Source organism: Pleurodeles waltl, chromosome 4_2, assembly GCF_031143425.1.
Source record: "Pleurodeles waltl isolate 20211129_DDA chromosome 4_2, aPleWal1.hap1.20221129, whole genome shotgun sequence".
Classification (NCBI taxonomy): domain Eukaryota; kingdom Metazoa; phylum Chordata; class Amphibia; order Caudata; family Salamandridae; genus Pleurodeles; species Pleurodeles waltl.
This window is the reverse complement of record NC_090443.1, coordinates 808,071,964-808,099,740: the sequence shown is the minus strand read 5'-3', so window position 1 is coordinate 808,099,740 and position 27,777 is coordinate 808,071,964. Positions and strand designations below refer to the sequence as shown.

Here is a 27,777-nt window from a genome sequence, read left to right as displayed (position 1 = left end):
TCTTCCAGGTATATGCAATTTAGCAAGATCTGGTCTACTTGTTGCTTTATGTTTTCGGCAAATTGCGGGTCTTAGGTCAAAGAACATAGGGGAAAAAATACATGAGACAGTTTTAATTCAGACTTAAGGCCTGATTTAGAGTTTGGTGGAGGAGTTACTTTGTCACAACGGTGACAGATATCACGAAAACTGAAATATAAAATCCATAGGACATAATGGGATTTATATTTCGGCGGATGGGATATCCACCACCGATGTGAAAGAGCAACCCCTCCGCCAAACTCTAAATCAGGCCCTTAATTACAACTGAAGACGAGGATTTGCAGAAAATCAAAAACAGGTTTAACTAACTCCAATATTATAACCCAAATTGTAGATTTCAAGGGATTACATGTGCAGCCATTTAACCACCTGAAAGGATATGCACCTGCACTTCTTTATGCAGCGTCATATAATGATTAATTGAAGTTTATTTTACTTGAGAACAATTCATAGACGAGGTGAGATCCAATTGTATTGCACAGGATGATATTCAGTAAATGGTAAGATCCATTTTGCATTTGCGCACACTGATAATTTAACTCTTTATATATATGGGAAATTATGAACACTACCGTGGTGTGGATTCTGCCTATCTACCTTAGCCTTTTGTGAGGTGTTGCTATGGTTACTGCTTCCATGGATGGTACTCTAGAGCCAGAAGACAGTCAAACAGGGAGATGTTGCCAGTGAGCCACAAATATTCCAGTTAACACTCTTGACTATGTACTAACACTGTATTACTTTCTTTGGTTTTAATTCAAATGCGTTTAAGATTCTCCTACTATCAACTGACTTTACTCTCTTATTCAGAATTTCTCTTCCCAGGTAATGTCATCTTCCATAATCTTTTGACTGTGAGTCTTAGGTTGATGGGTATGAAAGTACCTGAGCTAGTTAGATATTCCTTAGGAAAATCTTGTAGTGTGTTTTGTTTTTCTTAACTTCACAGATTACTCCTGTCAATCAATTCAAAGTCCCTTTGGTAGCGCTTTAACTGTATTATTGTACTGTATTTTTTCAAATTTACGTCACATATCCCATTCTTCTTGCTTAAAGTACTTCTCAGGTTCCTTCACTCATTCTAGACATAGCATCTACTATTCCTCCTACTAATAAACCCAATGGATGCCATCTTTCATTTGGATTTGTGGAAAAGCGTGTTGCCACTGGCACTTTCAGCACTTTGGTCTAACGAACTGCCTCCCCTGTGCATTTGTTATTCTATTCACCACAAGCTCTTTGTTTATCATTTATTTATCCAGTACTTTTATATATTTTGTTATACATAATACTTTTTCTTATTTGCACAATCAATGTAATTATTTAACAAGATAGCCTGATCTACTTCATCATATGTGATGAATTGGTCCTATATACAATAAAGAATTCTCCTTGATTTGTAAAACAGACACCTTATGATAGTTTCAAATATACTATCTTTATCTTGTAGGTGAAAACTGAAACAAGCTTTGAAAACAGTCTGCACGTATACCAACAACTGGATGCAAACAGTAAATATGAATTTCAGGCACGTTGCACATATGGTCCTGACTCTAGATATTGGAGCACATGGAGTGAGACGTTTAATGTAACAACACCAGAAGCTGGTAAGATTTAAGGGCAAATTATTATTTTCACTCTGACACAGCAATTTTGATGGTGAAATTATATTAGCAAACAAAATAGTGTAGAACACATATGGGACTATAATATGGTAAGAAATGCTCGTACCTTAATGTATATCACAGCCTTACCTCTTGTGTAATGTTTCTCACGAGCTCTCATTCTGAGAGGAGGTCCTGTGATAAAGCACTACAGCGGAGATCTTCTGCTGTGTAGATGGTTATTGAGATGTCTCATGTTCACTTCCACTCATGGCAATATACATGGCTCCCTTAAAGGTCATGGTGGTGTATGGAGTAACAGTAAAGGGGCTCTCACGATGGTGATATGAGCTCAGCAGGAACGTGGCAGGAACACTGTCTACCTAAGAAAACTATGCAGTGTGTGATACAACATGGACCTGATTCACAAAGGTAAACTTACACTTTTGTGTAAATTTGATTGTTTGCTATCCCCAAAGGTATTTTACTAGTAGTATCTTTATGACAGTGGTCAACTGTCCTATCTTTTCCTGTGCGGAGACCCTGCACTCATAAAGATACTAGTATTAAAATACCTTTGTGGATAGCAATCGAAAAGTTACACAAAAGTGTAAATTTACCTTTGTGAATCATGCCTTGTGCGATTAAAAAGAAGGATCTGTAGATGTGTCTACAAGTGCCTCCATCTTGTCCATGAAAAATGATGGACTTGAAAAAGGCTTATGCCTCTAATAACTTGGTGTATTTAAATTATATCTAAATCTGACCCTACAACATAGTGTGTGTCCAGTATTCTATTTTCTTTATTTCAAACTATGAACTACACGCAATGCCTCAATCAAATAAAGCTATAACCAAAGGTGACAACACACTGCTTATGTGTCACATCTGTACTGAACCATCTTATCTTATCTGAAGCAAAGTATACACAGTTCTTAGTTTTGACCCTTGTCTCTTAGGTACTGCACAACTACGTTTGTATTCAATACCTTCCTTTTGATATGTTATAATCGTTTAAAAAAATAGATGCAATACTAAAAGCATCATTTGATTAACAAGAATATTATATTATCTAGTTAGGTTGATGAACAGTAACCTAATAATCTCCAGTACAGTGACTAAAATAAGATACTTGTATTATAGGGTATGGAGCTGCTTGGAATTCAGGAAGCTCATAATGACATCAGTAAAGCTGAATACTGAATTGCTGTGTAGCTCCATCACTCTGTTCCCATTACAAATTGCCTGGAGTGTGTTTCCTGCCCCTGGGATCAATGGAACCGCTGTCTGCTCCCTCAGTTGCCTACAGATGTCATTCTCACTGTCAAATACTGAAAAAGTAGTTGGTAACCTTTTACTGATTTTTAACCATGTGAGGCATCAGAAGCATTGCTACATTTCCTTGTGACTTGCAAGCACAATGTTGTTTTTGAGGTTTGCAAAGACTGACATTATGAATATTTGTACTTGCAATTTTATTTTAGGACATTACATTTTTGTTATTTACTCTTGCAAATCCTGTCATTTTGATTTGCACTCGCTTTGGGTTAAAAATATCCCCTTCTTTGGTCCTTGCATTTGTCAAAAGTGAGGAAGAGCTTCAATGCTTAATTCATGGTACTGTCCAGAGGAGCTAAGATATCTTAGTTTTTGCCCTGCTTTGAAACCCAGTATCTCCCTATATCCAAAGTATGCTGTGCTATATGCACAATCAGTGAGTCCATTGTGACATAAGGAATTGAAATGGCTGAATAGTCCACATGCTCACTAGAAATGTTCTTAGTAAGCTAATGTTTAGTTCCTCATTGCCAACTGATGCCAAAGATGTGTGCCCTGCACATAACGTGTTGAAAGGTTTAAATGAATGGCATCACATATGCGCATTGTAAATGGGCATACCAGTCAATAGTCCAGGTGGTGCAGTGGCAATTGGCCCAAGGGTGTGAGGGGCCTTCTTCACCCCAGTTAGTTGATATTTGTATCTATCAATCTATCTAATAGGAGCCCAATATTCTAGCTATGCCGCTTGCTATGCCACTGGCAATGTGTTTTTTTTATAGGTTAAACGCTTCAATATATGACGTATAAAACACAAATGCAATAAAAGTGATGTCTAGGAATAATTTAATTTGTACACTTGTGATGAGGCTCGTGTATAACTACAGTGGACCTATGTCACTAAAGCCTTCATCTGACATTGCAAAGACTCACTTTCATAGAGCCTCTTTCATGAGTAACAACCATAATGTTGTAATCCTGTAGTTCCATGTGCAGTGTTCCATCTATCCCATGATGCTTAGTAGAATGTTATGGTAAAAATAGAAGCTGGACCAAGGGAAAGAGGTGGTAGGTTTAGCTGTGCTCATGGTGTTGGTGGTTTTTATATTGAATTTTCTTTTGATGATAATTGTGAACTTATTACATAGGTGTCATGCAGTGGATTGGTTCTCTTTCATGGCCTTGTAATATGGTGGTGGGCAAAGGACTGTTCTTCGGTGCTTTGATCTTCAGAGTTAGTTGGGGAGATGTCCGTTCCAAGAAGTAATAAAATCATAATACACCAGCTCCTCTTGGTAATGCTGATTTTGTTTCTATCTCAACAATTTATTCTTTGAAAGAAGCCATATCTTTCTGGTTTATTGAGTAAGTTTCCCAAAGTATGGTTAGCATCTGTGCTCTGCTCCTCTATCCTTTAGCATCTGTTAAAGCTTCTTTATCATACTGTATTTAGAAAAAGAGAAACACGTTCCTATGTATCTGAAGAACACTTTAAAAATAGCCGTCCCTCCATTTGTTTTGACATGAAAATTCTACTACAAGCATATGAAGAATACCGATATTTTGAGTCGAGTCCTATGATGTATCTGTTCTACTAATACTCGCATCATTTTTCTACAGAACCATCTGAAAGTCCGGAGATTTGGAGAAGTTTTGGTCAAATATACGCTAATGGTATCCAGGAGGTAACTCTGCTGATAAAGGTATGAAGTGCAACCATTTTAAAGCCACTTACTAAATCCTGCTATGAATCAGATATCTCCATTGTTAGAAATGGGGTCTCTGGTTGGCAGTCGGTTTGCACCCTGTACAAGTAGGGACCCTCAGTCTAGTCAGGATAAGGGAGATACCCGCTCAGATAACCCCTGCTCACCCCCTTGGCAGCTTGGCATGATCAGTCAGGCTTATCTCAGAAGCAATGTGTAAAGCATTTGCACATAACACACAGTAATAAGTGAAAACACTACAAAAGGACACCACACCAGTTTTAGAAAAATAGCCAATATTTATCCATATAAAACAAGACCAAATATGATAAAAATCCAACATACAGTAAGAAAAATATGAATTATGCAAGGTATACTCAAAACTACAGTTCCTTGAAGTCGATAGCTCCACCTGGGGCTATGACGGCGTCTTGATCAACAAAACCAACAGTTCAGGCCAGCTGCGGCATTGTGGGCCAGCTACGGTGTCAGCAAGACCCGCAAACAGTACCTTGGATTTGCAGGGCTTCGTGATCCTTGCGGTGAGCTCCGGAGAGCGGCGTCACTGACGTCGTGGTGTCGGTTCCAGAGTCGGTGCAGGAGTTGTCGGTCCCTTGAGGTCACACGCGTTGCAGATCGAACTCGAGATTGATGAAGTCAGGTGTGCTGGCATGCATTTGCGTCGGGACTGCGGTGCGAAGCGGGACGATGCGACGTGCAGTGTCCACTGGTCACGGTGCAGGCAGCTGCTCGGTGATGACGTCCAGCAGCGTCGGTGAGACCAGGGCTGCGGAGTGAAGCGGGGCGGTGCGACGTGCGGTGTCTACAGGTCACGATGCAGGCAGCAGCGTCGTCGTTGCTGAAGCACTGTCGTCGGTAGGCCCAAGCCAACGGTGCGGGACAGTGCTTCGTGACCCGCACGAGCGGTGTCCACAGGCCATGGTGCAGGCACGATGCCTGGAGACGACAAAGGAGTCGATGGTGCTGGCGTGGGTGGACCGGGGCTGCGGTGCGGGATGGGACGGTGCTTCGTTTACCTCACGAGCGATGTCCACAGGCCACAGTACAGGCAGCAGCGCCGGTGTCAGCAGGAGCAGCATCGTTGGGGATGCACAGGCTGCGGTGTGAGCAGACGATGCCGGAGTGTGGGGCACACAGGTCGCGGTGCGAGCAGAGGCTTGGTGAAGTCATCGGACCTGGGTCGCGGTGTGAAGCTGGGCAATGCGACTCCGTATGGTGTAGGCAGGTCACGATGCAGGCCAGAGGCGTCGTTGGCGGCGGCGCAGTGGTTTCTCCTCTTGAGCAGCACAAAACACACAGTTCCCTGTGCTGCAGGTCGAGGAAACTGAAGTCTTTGGTGTCCCTGAGACTTCCAACAGGAGGCAAGCTCTACTCCAAGACCTTGGAGAATTTTCTCAAGCAGGACACACAGCAAAGTTCACCCTTTGCACTCTTTTCAGGCAGAAGCAGCAACTGCAGGCCAGTCCAGCAAAGCAACACAGCAAAGGTACAGGACTCCTCCTTCAGCTCTTCACCTCTTCTCCTGGGCAGAGGTTCCTCTTGATTCCAGAAAGATCCTAAAACTCTGGGGTTTTGGGTCTTCTTCTTATACCCAGTTCTGCCTTTGAAGTTGGCAAACTTCACAGCAAAGTCTCAAGTGTTTGCAAGATCCTTCCTTGTCCAGGCCAGGCCCCAGACGCACACCAGGGGGTCGGAGACTGCATTGTGTGAGGGCAGGCACAGTCCTTTCAGGTGTGAACGACCACCCCTCCCTCCTCTCTAGCTCCGATGGCTAATCAAGATATACAGGCTACACCCCGCCCCCTTTTGTGTCACTGTCTAGAAAGGTGCAAAACAGCCCAACTGTCAAACTGACCCAGACAGACAATCCACAAACAGGCAGAGTCACAGAATGGTATAAACAAGAAAATGCCTACTTTCTAAAAGTGGTATTTTCAAACAGACAATCTAAAAACCAACTTCACTAAAAGATGTATTTGCACAGTGAAAACCGAATTTGGCAGTATTTCACTGTTAGGACATATAAAACACACTAGTTTATGTCCCCCTGGGGCTACCTAGGGCCTAACTTAGGGGTGCCTTACATGTAGTAAAAGGGAAGGTTGAGGCCTGAAAATTGGGTACACTTCCCAAGTTGAATTGGCAGTTTAAAACTGCACACACAGACACTGCGAGGCAGGTCTGAGCCATGTTTACAAGGCTACTAATGTGGGTGGCACAACCGGTGCTGCAGGCCCACTAGTAGCATTTGATTTACAGGCCCTGGGCACCTCTAGTGCACTTTACTAGGGACTTACCAGTAATTTAAATATGCCAATCATGGATAAACCAATCAGCAGCACAATTTCTATAGGGAGCACTTGCACTTTAGCACTGATTAGCAGTGGTAAAGTGCGCAGAGACAATAAACCAGCAAAAACAGACCTGAAAAAATAGGAGGAAGAAGGCAAAAAGTTTGGGGATAACCCTCCAAAAAGAGCCATTTCCAACATGCATCATGTTATAAACGGATGAAATCCAGATCTGAGTGTCCCATTGATTGCTGTTGTTAGGTGTGGTTTGCTGTTGATGGAAAGGAATGAGAGTAGGCATTCTTTGAGTAGTCCCTGTAAATCCTCCCCAATAGACCTAATCCAACAAACATTTCCAGGACACTGTTACGCAGTAGAGCTGGGAGGAGGAGAGGCTACATTAGGGCAGTGAGAATGTATTAAGGATCTGTCATGGTAAGATAACCCTCAAACACATTATCACACATGCTCCATCATCGGACCCCCACCCCCAAACTGTGATCAGTTATGTGTTGGTCCATAGCAGGCGCAGATAGGAGTTCTTCTGACTGGGTTTTGTTTTTTTAACAATGTTGATGTGCAAGTAATGTTGAGTCACACTGCTCTAAATAAATTAACACCGCTGAAGTCTTTCAGGGCTTACCTACTGAGGTATAGAGCAAAGGACCTGAAAATTAATATATGTGTGTTCAGAAAATGTCTCATTTTACTATCACCCCTTTCTACATGGTTAAATGTAATCTAGCTATGATGGGATTTACTAAGAGCCCTTATAGTTTCTGCCCTTCTACTGCCTAAAATCAATGCTTCGTTCAGCACTAATCTAAAGAATTGTGTATGGGCAGAAGATTCATACGCATGCATTTGATAGCGGCGCACTTAACTAGGTAAAACCCTCCTGCTCTGGTTGCAAGAACCTTCAAAAATTATATAATCAAAACAGACACATTAATTCATCATCAAGTTCCTTGTTGTCACTGGTATTTGTACTCTCCCGAGCTCATAGTTATGAAGATGAATCTATATAAAAGGAGACAATCACTCAGAGAGGAAATAGGCACTCCACACTCCCAGGACCAGTGTCAATGCAAACCAGGGAAAGATATGTTAGGAAGTCTCACTGGTGCAATAAAATGTTCTGCCCCTTGGCTTACAATAGAGCACCTATTGGGGCATTTCTGTCAAAAAAGAAGGTTTATAATTGTGTTTGTAGGCCAGGTCAGTAGAATTTCATCTAGAAAGAAATATTTTTACAAGGGTCCTGCTGTGCTTTACCTTTAATTAATGCGTTCTCAGTGCTGTAAAAAAAGCCCCCGTGGTGCACGGGGACCCGACTTCCAGTGCTGGTAGCTCCTGAGTGAGTCCGCATGGGGGAGGAGGGGCTTCCATGTACTTTGCAGCGGGGAGTGAGAGGGCTCATTTTTGGTTACGCCACTGTGTGTCCTCCACCCATTTCCTTGTGCTCGAGTAAAGTCTGGGTACTGCTAGTGAGCACCGAGGTTCCTTTTAATAAGGGAGATCGAAGGGTGGTGTTTACATTTTTCTGTGCACTAATGTTGCGGGTGACATGGTGTGCTCTGCGTCAGACATGCAGAGCCACTTCGGGTATTGATGTGAACATACTCACATGATGATGCCAATCTGTAAGGCTGACACGTAATGTCACTTACCTCCCTTAAGTATACAAACAGTAGATAATACAATCATCTCCATCATTAATTCATAAAGATGCAGAGAGATACTTCGGACCTGGTCCTCAGTATGTAAATTATCAAACCCAGAAGACATGCCATCATTACCCCTTCCCTGAAGGACCCACCAATTGCCTTGGACCTGGAAAAAAACACAAAATACCTTTTCAATATGATGACTCCTCCGACAAAGTTTATGGCCAAGTTCACTAAAAGAAGCTGTTGGACTGTAAGCATTACTGGGGTCTTTCTAGGTGGTGTTGTGGGTTAGTTCCCGGATATATGCAGAGAGTCTAAAACAACCATCTCTGTTCTCTTTGGTGGAAAATGCCTTGGGCCTGTCCATAGTTGTGTCACACCCTCACTTTTTCAATTACTGTCCAGTTCAAATCATTACCACTTCGACTTGCAGGGACTAAATGCATGTAAAGACTTTTACCATTCTTGAGGGTCACCACATACATTTACAATTTTCCAGTGTCTAGTAATACTTTTCTTGAGTCTGTTAGAAATAAATGAGCATGTCCTAACATATGGAACCCAACCTCTACCTCTGTTGGTGTTTTGACATATGTTCCAGGAGAGTTTCCATATTGTTGTCCATATTGATATTTACAGCTGTTTTTATACTCTTTCACACTAGTCTCTTAGGGAAGTCCCGACAATATCTCAGCCTGATCCTCTTACCTCCATCTGTTGATACAATTCCTTCTGATCCTCAGGTGTTATCCAAATTAAAGGTTTTCCTTGATCGGTTTGGCTTTTGAAGTGTAAGAGTGAGTTTTTATCTGTATGTTTATTGTAAACTTTTAGATAAGGCTGCCGTTCTCAGCTTTTCTCAGTAAATGTAAAAATTATATATAATGGATCTTGTGAATTGATCCACTCTTCAAATTGGTGTACTTGTTCCTCATTCCTCTCCAAATTACAAGGACATCATCAAGGTACCATTTCCATGCAAGAATATTCGGATGATATTGGTTAGTGTCTTTGTAGATTCTTTCTGCCTCAGATGTGTGTACATAAAGATAGGCTAAGCTAGGAACAAAGATACTGCCTCTTGCTCTGACGGGAGGTAAATTGTGTCATGAAATCCAAAACATTTGTTTTTAGTGGCACTTGAGCAAGCACCATGATGAGGAAAACTTGTGTGTCATACTTACAGTCAGAGTCGTAGAGGAGTAGCTCCACTGTCTGCAATTAATCTTGTTGAAGAATATTGCTGTAGAGAATGTCAAACATTTAAAGTGAGGAAGTTCTTCTTCTGATACTACAGGTCTGCCTAGTTTTGGGTGATATCTTAGTGTATCCTCAGGAGAGTATAGAGGTATGGTATCCTGAGGTTTGTGTCCATTACAAAATCAACCGCTGTCAGAACCTCATTCAAAGGGCTACGGCTTACTGGGCCCCCACCATGGTGGTTGAGATCTTTTACTTCTGAGGTCCCGGGCGTGGCCTCTTATCAACTGAGCCAAATACCCCTTCAGCACTTTGCTCCCAGTGGTAATGCGGGTCGAGCAATCCAAGGCAACTCATGGGGGATGTAGGTGTAAGGTAAGCTCAGATTCACAACTCACAACTCAAAATACATCTAACAACCCCAATAAAGTGACTGTCCAGTCAAATACATGTTTTGATGTCAAAAAGAAGCATTTGTCTACTAACACAAAGTACAGTACAACACACTGGAAACAATATGCACAGCCTTCATGAGGCAAGCCTACTAGTGTTGCCCAGGTCAGCTTTCCAGTTACACTTCCCCATTTATGACTCATAGTTATTCCACATTCATGCGTGGAAGCATCCAAGCTAGGCCCGCTAGTTATTTAGAGTCTCAGAAGTTCTATTAGGCTTTTTGACAAGAATCTGGAGTCCCCTCGCTGGAGCGTTTTAATTCAGAACAAGTTCACCCAGGGATTAGTGGGACATTCAACAGTCTTACCTGTCCTTGTGGAGTGGATGTTCAGAGTCCCCACGTGTCCCTCAGTCTTCTGGTGGTGTCAAGGCAGCAGGAAGCTACTGTTGTGGTGGTTGCTGTCCTTAGTGCTCCACTTTGTGGTAAGTCTATTCTGGAGTCTAGGGGCAGATTTCAAATGCGCCTGGATGGGGGAGTTGAAGGTGTTGCTGTCGCTCTCCATGAGACCCAGCTGTGATGTGTTCTCCACTGCACCTGGGAGGAGGATGACAGCCCTCTTCCTCCTTCACAGGCTCTTCCTCTGAAATGCAGGTAGGGTTGCTGCAGCACATACAGGGTAATGACCCTCTCTCTCTTCACTGCAAGCCAACCAGCACACGGGGTCACGGGTGCCCCCAACAAGGTGATGGCCACCTGCAGGTCATGGCGCTGTGTCAGGCAATGGGTCAACCTTTTTTGTAGTGCAGCACCAGGGGCAGCAAACCTTATTCTTCATGGAAGCCACCACCTAGCAAGGGGGGTCACAGATTTTGGTACATGGGCCGACAGCCTGGCCTGTGTGGCAGGCTCGATGAACCAGTCACACACTCTGCTCCTGAAATCAAAACAGCGTCCCCGGTGCACCTTGCTACCATCAAGCAATCTCCTTCAACTCACAAGGTCCACCTATAATCAATTTCCTAGCACACTTGTGGTTTAGTGTCTTTGCATTTGAAGTTCATGTTCTGGGGGTCGCTCACTTTGAAGTGCTTACTCCTTTGTTGTTTTTTTTCCTCTAGAGAGCAGTTTATCTTAGCAAGAAAGTCGCCAATCTTAATAGCCCCGAACACAGGCAACTGGAGTGACTGGAGCTTCACAACTGGGTGTTAGCCTCAGTGATATGGCTTCAAAAGTTACCACAGAGCAACAGTCCTACTCTTTATGGTTCTCTTATCAGACAATCTCCTTCTTAAGACGTGCCCAGGACCCTTTGACCAGTAACCTCCTTTCAGAATCAAAGAGCTTCCATTGAAGTGCATCAAAGTGCCTGGCTCTTCTTTCCTTCCACATTTGTCCCACCCCGTTCTCAGAAAAGTAGCAATCCTCAAATCTGTCTGGGGGGAACCTCCTCCCCTCCCTAGTCCTATAGCAAGGCCTGGGTCTTCAAAACTGGAACCAAATGTGTTCTGTGTATTCTGCTCCTCACAAGTACCCACATACTCCTGCACACACACACACAATTAGACATGGGCAGTTTTCAATGTTCAAGTACCTCTTCCCGGGCATACATACATTCTACTGTGCTCATGCAACATCATGCGCTATCTCCTATGTGATGTATCTTCCTGCAGGCACATGCACATCCTAGCACCCACAAGCAAATGCTTGTGCTATATCTTCTGCACTGTACCATCCCATTGTCACACAAACTTCTTCATGTGCACAAGAAATTGCTTGCGCTTTTTCTTCTGCACTGTATCATCTATCAGGCACATATAAATGCTTGTACTGCTTACAATCCAGTGCAGGTCAAGGTTAAGTTAAGTACACAGCAGGAGAGCCCTACAAAAGTGGAGCAGGGGGCACCACTCTAGTGACAAAGGCACACAGACCTGTTCACTCTACTGTTACTAAAAACACGGTGAACTGCCACCACTGCGCTCATGCTACTTAACTCCAAGTGAAAGCAGTGGCCTTACACCTCCTGAGGGTAGTGCTTTGGGTAATCCTCCAGGTCCAAATAGTCTGCAATCCGTAAAACAGGAGGAGGCCAATGCGCACAAGCATGATCCAGATTTGCTTATTACTAAAAATCTCTACCAAGGCTCCAGATATCACCGCATCTGTGGCACTAAGGGCACTGATGCTAAGGAATTTTCAGTCCCAACACACACCCCTCACAGATCACACTACCCAAAACCAATTCCTAACCTGGAGCGGTTGGATGGTAAGATCAGTAAAACTGGTGGAAAAGTCAGCATTCCTGTGGTTCGATCCGACTCTGTGCCCCACTACAAAATATTGCTAAGAGATAGACCATCTCAACAACTTGGGATTCTTTCCCTTCACTGGTTAATGATTTGTTTGCTCTACAAACTTAGGCCCTCATTCTGACCCTGGCGGTCGGCGGAGAGACGGCGGTCGGACCGCGAACAGACCGGCGGTATTAAAAATGGCATTCTGACCGCGGCGGTCCCCGCCGCGACCGACCGCTACTTCTCCACTCCGACCGCCACGGCGGTCATGACCGCGGGGCTGGAGTTTGCGCACTCCGGCCCGGCGGTCGTCCCAAGACCGCCAAGGGTATTATGACCCTGCCTACCACCGCGGTTTCTTGCGGGCGGGAACCGCCGTGCGAACCATGGCGGTAAGCACTATCGGGGCCAGGGAATTCCTTCCCTGGCACTGATAGGGGTCTCCCCCACCCCCCACTACCCACCCGAGTCCTCCCCCCACACCCTCCACCCCCCTGCCACCCCCCAGAGGTGGTACGAACCCCCTCCCCACCCCCACCCCGACATGCACATACATGTACCCCGACATGCACACACCCCCAACATGCACATATACACACCCCCTACACACACATACACAACGGGGACACATACCCGCACACATACATGCCGACATGCGCACCTGCCGAACAGCACACATTACCCATAGACACAGCAGCACCCCCCGCCCGCATACACGCACTCACACACCCCCTCTACACACTCACACGCACACCCCCATGCACGCCCACATCACACAACACCCCCCCACCCCCTCCCCTCACGGACGATCAACTTACCTTGTGCGTTGGTCCTCCGGGAGGCGACGGGAGCCATAGGGACGTGACCGCCAACAGAAGACCGCCAACAGAAGACCGCCACACGGAAATGTGGGTCGTAATTCTGTGGGCGGTGTTCTGCTGGCGTGGCGGTGGAGGTTGACCAGTCTCCACTTTCCCGCCGACCGCCAGTGTGGCTGCTGGCGGTTTTCCGGCGGAACGCTCCCAGCGGTCAGAATGCGCACAGCGGCACACCGCCGCGGTCGGCGGTCTTCACCGCGGCGGTAACTCAGCGGTCTTGCGAAAAGACCGCCAAGGTCAGAATGAGGGCCTTAGTGCCAAACAGCTATGGCAGGACTTACGCAAGACCCACACTCTCACAAAACACTCCTTCTCAAAAGACACCCAGTTCTGTTCTCTGGGTAGAAACCTGCCTTTGTCATCCAGCTGATCTAGCATCACTTCAACTCCCTTATCAGAGGGTTCCATCTGTATAATGAAAGAATGACTATAGTTGGGTGCCTTTAGTACAAGAGCATTGCATAATGCCTTTTTCAGTTCCTAGAATGCTGTTTGACACACCTCAGACAAGATAAATTTTCTTGAAGGTCCAAGCAGTCAGTTTGGCAACTATACTTCCATAAGTCGCCACAAAGTTTCTGTAATGCCGAGCCAGTCCTAGAAAGGCCATCACCTCAATCTGGCTATTAGGCACTTCTCACTCTATCACAGACTGAAACTTGCCATCCAACGAGTGGATCGTCCCGTTCCCCACCTCACATCTAAGGTATACTACAAAGGACTGCCCCGACACTTTGTTGCTTTGATGGTCAGTTTCACCTCCTGTATCCTTGCCAACACCTGTTCTTGGTGTCTTAGGTGGTCCGGCCATGAACTGCTAAACACTACAAGGTCATCCACGTAGACCACACGTGACTCCTCCTCCAGCAGTTGAAAAGTGCCAAGAGCATTCTTCAACCCAAATGGCATCACCCTAAACAGGTACAGTCCCTCTGATGTAGAAAATACAGTCTTCTCCTTGGTGCTAGGTGCAAAGGCAATCTGCTAGTAGATACTGGTCAGATCAAAGGTGCTCAAGTACTCTGCTGCACCTACCCGATCCACTAGTTTGTCCACTCTTGGATTGGATGAGGATTAGTCTTTGACACCTCATTAAAGGCTCGGTAGTCCACACAAAACCACTAGTCAGTAGACCCTTGTTTGGCACTAGCACCAGAGAACTAGACCACTGACTACAAGATCTCTCAATGACCCCCAGGTCCAACATCTTGGCAGACTCCACCTTAATGCATCCTTGTACGGGGTCAGACATTCCGTACCTACAGCCCTTCATTAGCAGCCTGGTCCCAGTGTCGATGTAATGCAAACTTGGTGGCAGTGAGAAGAGGTTAGAAAACTGCCCCAACACCTGTCTACACTCGCTCTGCTGCTGAGGTGTTAACTCAGGGGCTGCAAACACACAAAAGGTGATGAGAGGAATGCTTGCAATTTGTCTAACCACTGGCAATTGCTTGGGGTAACTTTCCAACCCATCGTTCTTTTGTTCACAATGCCACCTCAGTTTCTATCCAGCCATAAGCAAATCAGCTCACCCTGCTCCTTGCAGCTTCCTCCAACCTGAGTAGGACTCTTCGTGCCAGGCTTTGATAAGATAACTTTTTCAGCTGGACTAATCTGGTCCCTGTATCGAGCCACGCTTCACACCGCGGTTGGCCTGAACTTGTATTTTCCCCTGGTCGAGCACGACTAGATGACCACAAGTGGCACTTTGTGCTTTGAGGTGCTTCTTTTACAAAAAACATTTTAACTGAATATCTCTGGTTCTACTAATTAGATTTTGTTCTTCTTGTATTATTGTATTTATTAAAATGTAATCTATTTCCCTCAATTGGTTTGGGATTTTTCTTGTCTTTTTATTTTATTACTGCCTGTGTGCTGCATAAATAAATTACACATTGCCTCTAAATTAATTCTCACTGCTTTTGTGCCAGGCTACCAGAGGGTTAAGCACAGGTCAATTTAGTGACTCTTGTGGCTCACCCTGACAAGGATTGTGGTTGTTGCCTAAGTGGGGCTTCCACCACTCTCAACCAATAACCTATTTTCTCACAAAATGCTTTAGTAATTGAGCTGGCGAGAGCACAAATACCCGAGACAATAAATGAAATTGCTGATGAATTGTTGTGTCTGTTCTGAATATATAATTTTCATAGCTTCTTGCAAACAGTGTAGTAGGTTTTTTCATTCATTTGATACACTTCTCGGAAATGCATGTGTGTCTGTGAGAAAACAGGGCTGATTGCAGAGGCCCCCTAACTTTTTGCCCCCATTTTCCACTTTTTGCTGGTGTTTTCCTGACTCTGATGGTGCCCTGGGTACTGCTAACCAGTCCCAGGGCCTGTGCTCTGTGTAAAATCAATATGCAAATTAGGCTAATTATAATTGGCTAAGTTAACCTACCTATAAGTCCCTAGTATATGGTAGGGCATGTAGGTTTAGGGACCACAGCATAGGTAGTGCACCCATAGGTGCACTGCTGAGGTGCCCAGTGTCATGTTAAAGGCAGGCCTGCCTTGCTGGCTGCTTTTAAATTAAAGTTATATGCAAATTCGACTTTGAAATTAAAAGTAGTTCCAAAGTCTTAAACTACCTTATTTTTACATATAAGTCACCCCTAAGGTGTGCCCTATGTGCCCCTAGGGCTGGGTGCCATGTAACTATAAGCAGGGACTTTATAAAAATAGTTTTATAAGCCCTGGTGAGGTAAAAACAGCCAAATTCGTTTTTCCCTCATAGTAGTAAATGGCCTTCATAGGCTAGAATGGGGAGACTTTGTTTTAAATTTTAAAGTCTCCTTAAATGATGCATACCAAGAATTTGGTATCAAATTAATTGTTGTAATAAATCCCACAACTTTCAGTTGTGGGATTTAATATAACTTGTTCAGGTAAAGAGTTTTAGACTTTACCTAAAAAGTTGCCAATTTCAGCCCTGCATTGTTTTTGCTGCTGTGCTCTGATTGTCCAGCCTGTAGCAGCTTAGCCAAGCTGCCTTGATGAGGTGTGAAGTGGCCTGGCTTCACACAAAGGAATGTGCCTGTGGGAGAGAATATCCCCTCAGCAGATGGTGAGGCAGTAAGGGGGAGGGCTGCCAAACTGGTCTTCAAAGGCAGAGAAGGACATTTGGAGCAACCAGCAACACCCCCACATCCTGCAACCCCAGACAACTAGGTGCCCCCTTGATTAGATTAGAAGAGGGCAGGAGAGGGGTGTGTTTATGATTTTTAGCCACACCAGTGGGTGGGCTCAGCCAGATGTAACCTCCAAAAATCAGATTCAGCCATGTTGGATTTTTAGAGAATGTTGCCCTCTGGGATGGATTTTTGCGACACTTCCCAGGAAGTGGTCATCGCAGGGGGAAGGACCCTGCCCCTGATTGGAGAACCAGGACCCCCCTGCTTTTCACCCAGGAGCAAGGATAAAACTGGCAGACCTGCACCCACACCTCAGTTCCCTACCACATCCAACAAGGAAGAACAACAGAAGAAGAAGGACTGCCCTGCTGGACCCCTGGCCTGCACCTGGAACCTGCACTCAGAAGGACTGCACCAGCTGCACACTTGGGCTTCACCACAAGAAGGACTTTGCCTGGCTTCAACTGGTTCAAGGAGGGACTCCCTGTTTGCTACAGGTGAAAAATTGCTAACCAGAGTCCCCTGCATCAACTCCTGAAGAAAGCGACCAGCTGACCACTGCCCAGTGGCCAAAAAGGAGTTTGCGCCAGGTGCATTCTGGGAGTTGTAGTCCACACCCCCCAAGGACCATCTCAGAACTTCTGGACCCTTGGGGTGAGCTGTGGACCCCAAAAGAACCTTAAAAGGACATCTGGGTGAAGCCCCAGAAGTTTGGAGAAGTTTGGAGAATTTTTGTAAAAAAGCTCCATAGAGGGACCGACCCGCCGCGGCAACTCTAGCCGGCTTGCCTCAACCGCGACCTGGCCTGATTTGCTTGTTCGTCCCGGTAAAGAAAAATCTACGAAAAAGACACTAAGGGGGTTATTCTAACTTTGGAGGAGGTGTTAATCCGTCCCAAAAGTGACGGAAAAGTGACGGATTTACCACCAGCCGTATTATGAGTCCATTATATCCTATGGAACTCGTAATACGGCTGGTGGTATATCCGTCACTTTACCGTCACTTTTGGGACGTATTAACACTCCTCCAAAGTTAGAATAACCCCCTAAGTCCGAAGGTAAAAAGTTGACCGGGACCTCCCAGCCATCGTATCCGAGAAGGGCTCCATGGACGTCGGATCAAGATCCAGGTTTACCCCGGTCGAAGGATTTTCACCTCGAAAAAACGACCAAGTCCGAAGGTAAAAATCTCCACCGAGGATTCCAGCATCGCGTATCCGGAGAAGGGCTCCAGGAGGTCGGATAGGACTGGCAGGTTCGTCCCACTGAAGAAAATCTTCAAAATAAAGACTAAGGGGGTTATTCTAACTTTGGAGGAGGTGTTAATCCGTCCCAAAAGTGACGGAAAAGTGACGGATTTACCACCAGCCGTATTACGAGTCCATTATATCCTATGGAACTCGTAATACAGCTGGTGGTATATCCGTCACTTTACCGTCACTTTTGGGACGGATTAACACTCCTCCAAAGTTAGAATAACCCCCTAAGTGTGAAGGTAAACTTTTAACCGAGGCCTCCCGCGACCTGTAGCCGAGCAGGGCTCCATCACGGTCGGCCTGAAACTTTGACTTTGCCCTGGTCGAGGTGCAACCAGATGACCCGATAGGCGCTTTTTGTTTCTAAGCGCTAGAAAAATAATAATTCTTTAAAAATTCATATCTCCGGTTCCCTTTATCCGATTTTATTCGTTTTTGTGTCATTTTAAAGATAAAAATATAAACTATTTTTATAAATTGGTTTTGGATTTTTAAACTGTTTTCTGTGTTTTATTTAATTACTGTTTTGTGATATTTGAATGCTTTACACACTGTCTCCTAAGTTAAGCCTTGACGCTCGTTGCCAAGCTACCAAGGGTTGAGCTGGGGTTAATTTACTGAGACCTAACTGGACCTAAGTGGAGGTTAGTGGCTTGTTGCTAGGTGTAGGTACCTACCTGCCTTACCAATAACCCATTTTCCAACAGTGTCTATATTTCTTGTACCCACAAACCACCCTTCAGATTCGGGTTCAAAGAAGCAGTGTGCAGCTAATTCAATGACTGTGAGGACCTGCCATGCTGAATGCCTATTACCTAGGGAAGATAGTAGAAAGGCACAAACTTGTAGACTACAGAGGCTCTTAGTAAATCAAAGACACAAACTGTAATGGGAGAAATGCTTGCAAGTAGTCTACACTAATGACAAAGGTGCTGGGTAGCACTCCAACCCATCCTTTGTCTCCCACTCTGCAATCTAGACAGGTCGTCCTTATTCAAATAAGTACTGACTCTGCACCTCATGGAAATAGTCCATCCTGTAATTCCAGGCAAAGCCCCATCCTGAAGGGGACGCAATCAACCCCACATGGGTTTCAGCCTTATAAGACATCATCAGTGAGATATAGCTTGAATCTTGTGGCACATCAAGCAAGGGATCTACATCTGGGCATACACAAAACCTGGCAGGAGGTTTGCTTGCAAGTAGCCTGGACCACTTTGAATTGCTCTGGGAAGCATTTCAACTCATTGTTTTTTTTTACCCACCATTGCTTGGAATGCTATCAGAGTAACAGCCAGTGGTTTAGACTATTTGCAAGTATTACACCCATTATCTTTTTTATGTTTGACTTTAGCAATGTTCATAAGGCAACTTCTTAAAAAAGTGTGAGTCAACCTCAATGGTGCACCAACAAAAAAAAAAACTATATAAAAAGCTCCTTTTGGAACCTGCCGTGAACCATTACAGAAATTGGGAGGAGATTTTGTCTAAAGCCCAGAGCTGCTAACTTTTGAATTGAGGAACCATCTTTAAGTCCTGGCCTTGACTCAACATCCTGCGATTCGGCCAAATCACTTAGGGCCTGATTTAGATCTGGGTGGCGGGTAATACTCCATCACAAATGTGACCGATATCCTGTGTGCCGTATTACGATCCCATTATATTCTATGTGGATCGTAATACGGCAGATGGGATATCTATCACGTTTGTGACACAGTATTCCCTCTTCCCAAATTTAAGTCAGGCCCTTAATCTCCCTTTGTCAAAATATTATGTAATGTAATCTGGTTCTCAATTAATTGTTAATACCCTTTGGCTTCATTCATGCTACATAAAGCTGCATACAAATTAAAACTTGTGGCAAGGAGAGCCCAATGATGAAGCAAGTTTCATAATGTGGGTAAGGATTTTGTAGGGTCACGCTGGTGGACCTCACAGGAACCATGCTGGACACCAAGTGAGTGATTGTACTACTTTATTTTACCAAAGACCACACCCACTGTTCACATATGACTTATACATCCCTAGTGAACAGACGCACAGGGCCATACCAATTATCCGACGTCCCTCGGGATACCCTATATTTCATCCCTACCCCGGGCCTCCTCATGTTTCCACACCAGAGGGGGATAACACTGCATTCCTCCTTTACCATAGATTTGAACAACATAAAGGATACAGTTTAGGAAACAACCTTAATACTTCACCAAATTACTGAACGTGAGTAGCTCAGAAACTTCAGTGCAATCAACTGTGGGATGGCTGCCAAGTCGTCATCACTAACTGATAACCATCATCCGTCAGAAACGCAGCATAACATTTAGTGGAGTTGAGGTTGGCTCGCAGATAACTCCCCTGGCTGCTTCTCGCCGAGGAGACATCGAAGGAACTGTCCATTCCCCCGGTCTCAGTAGATGCTGGACAGGGCACTCCAATGGAGGCTGTGGAAGTTGGTGACTGAGACTGTTGGCTGGATTGAATCCTACTTTCAGTGTCTTGGGCACACGGCGGACCCTGGCGAGGAAGATTTTTCCATCCATGCAGTTCGTCAGAGTTCTCCTCCTCCACCGGGTCACTGGTTAGGGGACATTCAGGTGACCGCAATGTGTCTTGAACTGTCATATGTTCCAGGTTACAGTGTCAGTCCCTCTTTCAGCGGTCACCATAGTACCCTTAATGGCAGTAACTATCCATGGGTCAGTCTCAAAGGGCACTTGAAACTTTCCTTCTGGGTGGCGATCTCTGACCAGCACTGCATTACCGACTCACAGGGTGCTCTGCTTTGCCCTCTGACAGCAGGAGGCATGCTCTTTGCTAAGGGCCCTTTTTTGACTCTGAGCAGTTTGGGGTGGGGGTTGGTTGAGCAGCCCAGATAGGATGGTGTGGAATGGAATCAGTCATTTCTATTCCTAAACACAACTGGTGGGGGCCAAATCCATTGGTGGAATGAGGCGTGAGCCGGTATTCTCGTAGGAAATGGTAGATAGATATTTCAATGTCTTGGGCTTCAGCCACTGAGATCCAGATTACTTTTTTTCAGGGTATGCACAAACCACTCCACCTCCCCGTTAGCTGCGATCCAGCGAGACGTTATGTGTCTGTGCTTGGTGTTCTGTGATCAGAGATATTCGTCCAACTCGTGGCTACTGAATGGGGGTCAAGTGTCTGTGCTGATTTCCACAAACATGCTATGCTTAGCCATCATTTTCTCCAATTTGGGGATAACATCTGCTGCTGAAGTTGTCTGGACAATCTCCACCTCAGGGTAACGGGAGAAGTCGTCAATCAAAATGAGCATGTAGGAGCCATTAGGGAGACTACCAAAGTCCGCACTAATGCACTGCAATAGAGAAGTAGGGTCTTCTTTTGTGATGATTAGTGTGGGAGGTTCAGGCTGCCCACTTGCTTGACAGGTACGGCAGCTCTTGACAACTTCTTCTACCTGCTGGTCGAGGCTCGGAAACAACACCTACTCCTGAGCCTGTTTTTGGATTTTACTATTTCTTGATGAGCACCATGTGCCAGTAGGACAACTCTCTGCCTCTGGTTGACAGAAAGGACTAAATGGGGGCCTTCTTCTATGACTAACAGCTCATGGCGGACGTGATGGAGTTATAATAGAGTTAGCCTTGCTTCCTTGGTACGATGTGTTGCCGGGTGCTGAAGGGGCTGCCAATCTCCTGACAGAACAGCTTGAATAGCAAGTTGCATGCAGTTGTTATGTTTGGTTGCCTCTACCACATCCGGGAGCGGCATGGGGATGAGTCACTCTGTTCAGTACCAGCTGGACGTATTCCTCTGTGTCCTGAGAATCTTAGGTTTCTGAGGCAGTGATGGGGTAGGCATGCAGTGACTGGAAGTCAACGGGATTGCGCACGCTGAGTTGGTAGTGAATAGTGAAGTTGAATTACTCTATTTGCAGGATACATTTTTCAATGAATGGGCGGGCTTGGATGAGGACCCCTTGAATAATGGTATCAGTGGCATGTGGTCTGTAAGGACGGTGACTGGCTGGCGATTCAAGTAGGTGTAAAAGTGACAGCAATCCGAGTGGATTGCAATGGCTTCCCACTCTCTCCGGGAGTAACTTTGTTGTGTAGCTGTAGGAGTCCTGCTGGCATAAGCAACTGGCACCCATTTGCCACAGTCTTGTTGTTGGGCCAGCACTGCACCAATGCCAGTGGGGCTGACATCCACTGTGAGCTGGGATTCTCATTTGGGGTTGAAATAGACAAGCGATGTGTTGGCAGAAAGGGTCTCTTTAGTTTTCGTGAATGTTAGCATTTGTTCATTACCCCACACCCAGGGGCTGGTGGTCTTAGTTAGGTCCCAGAGAGGTCTTGTGAGGTCTGACTTTGTGACTACAATTGGAGAGACCCAGGGTGTGGGGCCTGTTATCCTTTTCGATGATGCCAGCTTGTTATAAGAGTTGTAGTTTGAGCTCAACTTTGGAGCGCCATTCGAAGGCTATGGGGCTGTTGCTGAAGTGCTATGGGAGCGACAGACTCGTCAATACGCAGGCAGACAGGTGGACCAAACAGACAGGAAGCATTTATAATCTGGGTTGGCGCAAAGCTCGAAGTGTGAGGTTATGGCATTTTTTAAGCATGGTAAATGTGTGGTCCGGCTTCTACAACCATCTTCAATACTTTTGGGATGTCTGTCCCTCCCAGGTGTAGTAGCAGTGGGTGTTTTCCTTCTTTGTCAACATCAATGGTGTCGAATTAGGTCGCTAAGTCTTCAATCAACATTTTCCATTTGGCTGCTTGGGTAGGTAGTGCCCCTGTGATGACAAATGGTTCTAGGGCCGGGATGGCTGCCATTGTGAGGGCCTTCGCTGGAGCAGGGGGTGTGGTTCCTTGTGGTGCTACGCTGGCAGTGGGGAGGGTGCTGGGCCTTCCTCACTGCATGCAGTGGGGCTCTTAACACTTTTTCTGGTGTCAGGTAGGTGACCCCAAGCTTGGGCACGGTGTGCATGTGTGCCCAGACAATGAGATTGTCAATCAGGATCAGGGCGGTTCACCAGCAGGAAGGCACTCTGGGCACAGTAAACTTCCACTGTGAGCATTAGGGTGTGCAGCTCTGAGGAGGTGTGTAACTTGCCTCAGTGGTTGGAGCAATGCTTGGCAGTCAGGGGATGGAGCCTAGCCTTATCTGGGCTCTTTGTGTACGACGGCGATGGGGCTCAGTGTAGGGAGCGGTGTTGACTGGCCAACTGGTGGGGCCTTGCCTCATTTGGGCCCTTAGCTAGATAATGTGGATCGTCGTCCGACACATTCAGATCACACGTGTAAACAAGTGCGGGCCGCTGAAAATGAGTGACACCTACTCAGTAGACATACAGGATTGCTTCAGGGCACGCAGGCAAGGAGCGACCGCCTTCTTGAGTGCGGGGCTCGGCCGCGCATGTGAGGAAGCACGTGGTGTTCAGGCTGCCCGAGGGCAGGATCAAAGTGTACCACACTCTGCAAGTGATCGTGAGGCTGGGGGAGGTGACGGCTTGCACATGGCAGGCAGACGAACTGGAATGGAGGCATGCATTGGGAGTAGTAAGGCCTCCTCGTTGCCTATGTAGAGTCACGCTGGAAGTCCTCGCAGGAACCACTCTTGACATGAGTGACACCATGCCTGCTGTCTGGATGTGGCTTAAATATCCCTGGTGAACTGACGCATAGGGTCATACCATCTATCCCATGTCCGTGGAGATACCACATAATTCACCCCTACCCCGGGCGTCCTCATGTTATAATCTGGGTTGGGAGTAACACTACCGATTTCTGTCTTGGTTTTTTTGGAAACCTTTACCAGGATTTTTGGTGAAAAAGCTGACCTCCGCAGTTGTCACTGACCTAACTTGGGAACCCACCATTATGACTGGCTGACAGTGTTCCAGTAATTTTTGTTTAATATGATTTAAATATTGCTGCTGTTTATGGACGTTCTCAGTGGTATGGAGATACAGGCATCAACGTTGCTAGGATGGAAGAATGGTTAACCTATTCCTGTAGAGTCATGTTTGTTCAAAATGTGTACTGTGCTTTCAGAATTACATCCCTATGATTTGTACGTAGTTATGTTTTGCTGGAAACACAAAGAATGGAATGAAAACTCACAGTTCACAGCCTTTAAACGTGCTAACGTAATATGTAATAACAGACATTAAAGGCCTGATTTAGAGTTTTGCGGAGGGGTTACTCCGTCACAAGAGTGACGGGTATCCCATCCGCCGAAATGTAATGCCCATTAAATCGTATGGTAATAGTTTCCCAATCCGTACATCGTGGCACACCGGTGAGCTGTCAAAACTAGCCTGGGGCACCGCACAAAGAGCAAAACAGTTTGCAAACCACTGCATGGGGTCATTATAGATCCCACACATGGCGGTTTCATCACTGTTATGATTGCTTGTAAGGGCACTGTCCGGCAGCCCAACTGCATTCTGGGAGCTTCCTGTCCTGAAAAGGCTCGGAGTCCGTGCCCGGATGCACAGCATGTGCACTATCTGACCGGCGCATCGAGGTATGCGGCTAGTGTTTTAGGAAGGCAGCTCAAGTGCAAGGGGCCGGCAGTGAGCAAGCAGCCTGGAAACACTGCAAACAAAGTGCAGAGTCTTTCTGCAAACAGGCTGTGCAGGTAAGGCACCCACTGCATCGGCATATGATTCATTTATTTCAGGTCTGAATCAAAAAATGCCAGTTTCACTTTTTGGAATTTATTTATTAAAATTTAAATATTAGCAAGGAAAACAGAAAATTTCTAGAGCTGCATTGTAATATCTCATTCCTCACATTCGCTCACAAATCTTACATTTCCTAAATTTCCTTCATTTTCGTTTCACGTCTTACTTTTATTTTGCAAGTGCCTCTCACTTAGATAGTACTAGTAACAAGACATTTCCTGTGGTCGCCGTTTAAAGTCTTTCTTCAAGTCTGGCAGGTGGGCTCATATTCCATGTGAGACACTTTCAGTCAGTCCTGTCTCTGCAGCCATGCTGAATTTAGGGTTCATTATTTCACTTTACTGTAGTAAATGTAAGCTAAAAAATTCCATAATGGAGCTTGCCCTTGGCCACCATGACCAGCTCAGTTCATGAGACATGACGTCACGCTACACGGCAATGTGCTTTAATCACGAGGTGGGTGAGCGTTGTCCACTGTTTTAAAGGCAGTGCAAATTCTTTTAATCATTAAAAGATCATATCTACGGTCCATCACTTTAAAAAAAAACATCAGTTTGTTTGCATGAAATGGCGAAGTGTGAGCTCTATGTTTAATTTTTGTTTGTGGGTTTAAGATTGTTGTTTTGAGACTGACCTCTGCTGCGACCTTAGGTTTCCATGGTTATGGTCGACGCCTCTAGAGACTCCACGCTCCTGGTGAAATTAACTTTCAAGTTAAGCCTTCAGAAGAAAAGGAGAGCAGCCATCATCCCTCTGTGAATGGTGCACAGATGGAGAATGGCACAGTGGTGAATGTGCAGGACCCGTGCACTGATCTCTCCAGGGCCTGGTCTGACGAGTTCACCAAGTGCCTGTTTCACTTACAAATGGTTACACCCCTCCACCCCTGTGCACTCCATGGGACAGGCCTGGGGAAGAAGTGTGAGGAGACAGGTGCCATTACTGGTGCCTCCCTCATCCACGCACAGTGACAGAGGTGAAAGCCCCAACCCTCACCACCCCCGTGGACCGGAAGCCCCTGTCTTACGGGACCGTGAAGGAAGAATATCATTTCAGAGCTCGGTCCGTCTCAGGTACTCACCAAGAAGCCCCCACCAACTCTTGCTCTCCCGCTCCTTTCTCTCCCACATGCTGCTCTTTGTCTTCCTCTCCAGCAGTCCTTGGCTCCTTCTCCCTACTCACTGCCACCACCCCCCAAGCTGCTGCTTCCCCTGCTCTCTCCGCTCCATGCCCCCACGACCTCACTCTCCCTTCTCACATTCACTTCATGTGCCTCACCCTCCTGTCTGTAGTTAGTGATACCCCAAACCACACCCAGCAGTCCCTGCTCTCGCTACACACGCTCCAACATTTATGTGCCTCACCCTCCATGAATTCTGATTCTCCGTCCTGTCTGAGGTTATACAGACCTCAGCAGTTCATGCTCTTTCCACTCACTCATCCCCTCATTATGACCCTGGCCGTCTTAAGACCACAAGGGCCGCGGTGGCAGTCGGACCGCTGCTAACGTGGTGGCCCTACAGCCACATTACAACCGTGGCGGTTTGCCCATGGTCGGACCGCCAGCACAGTCACTTCTCCTTCACTGGAGGGGCTGGCGGTGCTGGCAGTCCTAATCTGCCAGGGCAGCGCTGCCCTGGGGATTACGAGTCCCTTTTCTGCCAGTGATTAAATGGCAGTAGCACCTCCATTTAAAGGCTGTCAGAGACAGGGTACAGGGGGCCACATGGGGGCTCCTGCTCTGCCCATGCACTTGGCCTGGGCAGTGCAGGGGCCCCCATGGCCAGCCCCCTCTTGCTGAGAAGCATGTAGTGCACCCTACGCACCACAACATTGCCGCTGGCTCTATTATGAGCCGGTGTCAATGTTGAGGACTGTTTCCCACTGGGCCAGTGGGAAACTCCTAATAGGGGCCGCAGGAAGGGGACTGGACTGGTGGTAACCTGACCACGGGACTCCAGCGGATGGCGAAGTCGTTATGAGGGGCTCAGTGTTTACCCCCTTCATGCGCTAGTTTCCTGTGAGGGTGGTCTTAGATTTGTTGGTGTAATTCCTGTGCAATGGGTGTGTTTCTATGCTTTTAGGCCCTATATGATTATGAAACCTTCATTGGCTGCATCCTGATTATTTTCAGGGAGAAAACCGAGGCTGGGTTTACATCCTACCCCCGCCTGAAAAAAGTAATATAATGGGGAGCTGTGCCAGTAGGACACGGACTCCTCGGGTTGAAAAAGATTGGGAACCACTGTACTATGGGATTTATATTTCGGCAGGAGGGATATCCATCACTGTTGTGTCGGAGTAACCCCTCCGCCAAACTCTGAATCAGGCCCTAAGTCTGCTATAATGTTACTGGACTGAGAAGAGATGAATATCAATAAAAAAGTGAGCAGGACTTTTAAATTGGTATTGCTGGCCTCCCTAAGGATTGCAACTCTCAATTTTTATTCAGTGTTCAAAGGATAATGTGAAGCTCGGTGGTTAAAGTGTCAAAGGATAAGTAATCGGGCCCAAACATTTTCTCAATAGCCCGTGGCTAGTGGCCATGTTGAATATGAAGGCTGCATAGTCTTGATTCCCCTTAATGCCGCTTTTATTTACCTCCAAATACTGCCTGCCCCTTTATTTCATTCTTTCAGGTTCATTTTCGTTCCTGCTTTCTTTCTTTGTCACTGGTTTTCCGTTTTTCTCCATCCCGCCCCTTTCCTCTTTTTTTAAACTTTTCTCTCAGTTGCTCTGGATCAAAGTGTGTGGAAGTAAAATAGTTTCAGTCCCCAGATATGAGAGCTAGTGGCCCCCACTTGCAACCAACTACCGCCTCAAATTTAGCACTGCAGAAGCTCAACAAAACACAAATATATAAAACATATACTGTGACAAGATGCTTGTACAAATTTGGCCAGGTAGAGTGTTTTACAAAAATGGTCCTGTTATCTAGACAAACAGTGGCTATTTAAACTACTGAGTGTAGTTAAGTGAATCATGGTCATGTGATTTTTTGCATCATATCAAGGCTTGTGGTTGATTTTTTGATCCCATACAGTAAATTGCATGTAATTCCATCCTCAGGACATGCAGGCATTATCAATGTACTAATGCCCCATCAAAGAAACCAGCCAAGCTGGACATACTTTCTAATGAAAGTGCATATATGTACAAACAGGCCATTACCCCTTGTACATAAAATTAAAATTGATACATTCTTTACTAACTTGAGCTCCCAAGCCCCTTCTTTTTGTCTCCTTTTGAAGAACTTTCTCGGTGTATGTATGTCAGCATCACAGCTTTCCAGGGTATATTAGGCTGCCCTTTTGTGATAAAAAAAGGAG

The 27,777-nt window shown here is 45.8% G+C and overlaps 1 protein-coding gene across 1 annotated transcript in view; it reads left to right on the top strand.

Annotated features, from left to right (window-relative positions):
- The window catches only part of IL23R (interleukin 23 receptor), a 469,105-nt gene that overhangs the window by 174,394 nt on the left and 266,934 nt on the right, over positions 1–27,777 (top strand). Inside the window, exons 8-9 of the mRNA XM_069232471.1 lie at positions 1,493–1,649; positions 4,545–4,627. Of these exons, the coding sequence (XP_069088572.1) occupies positions 1,493–1,649; positions 4,545–4,627 (240 nt within the window). The remainder of the gene's footprint in view (positions 1–1,492; positions 1,650–4,544; positions 4,628–27,777) is intronic.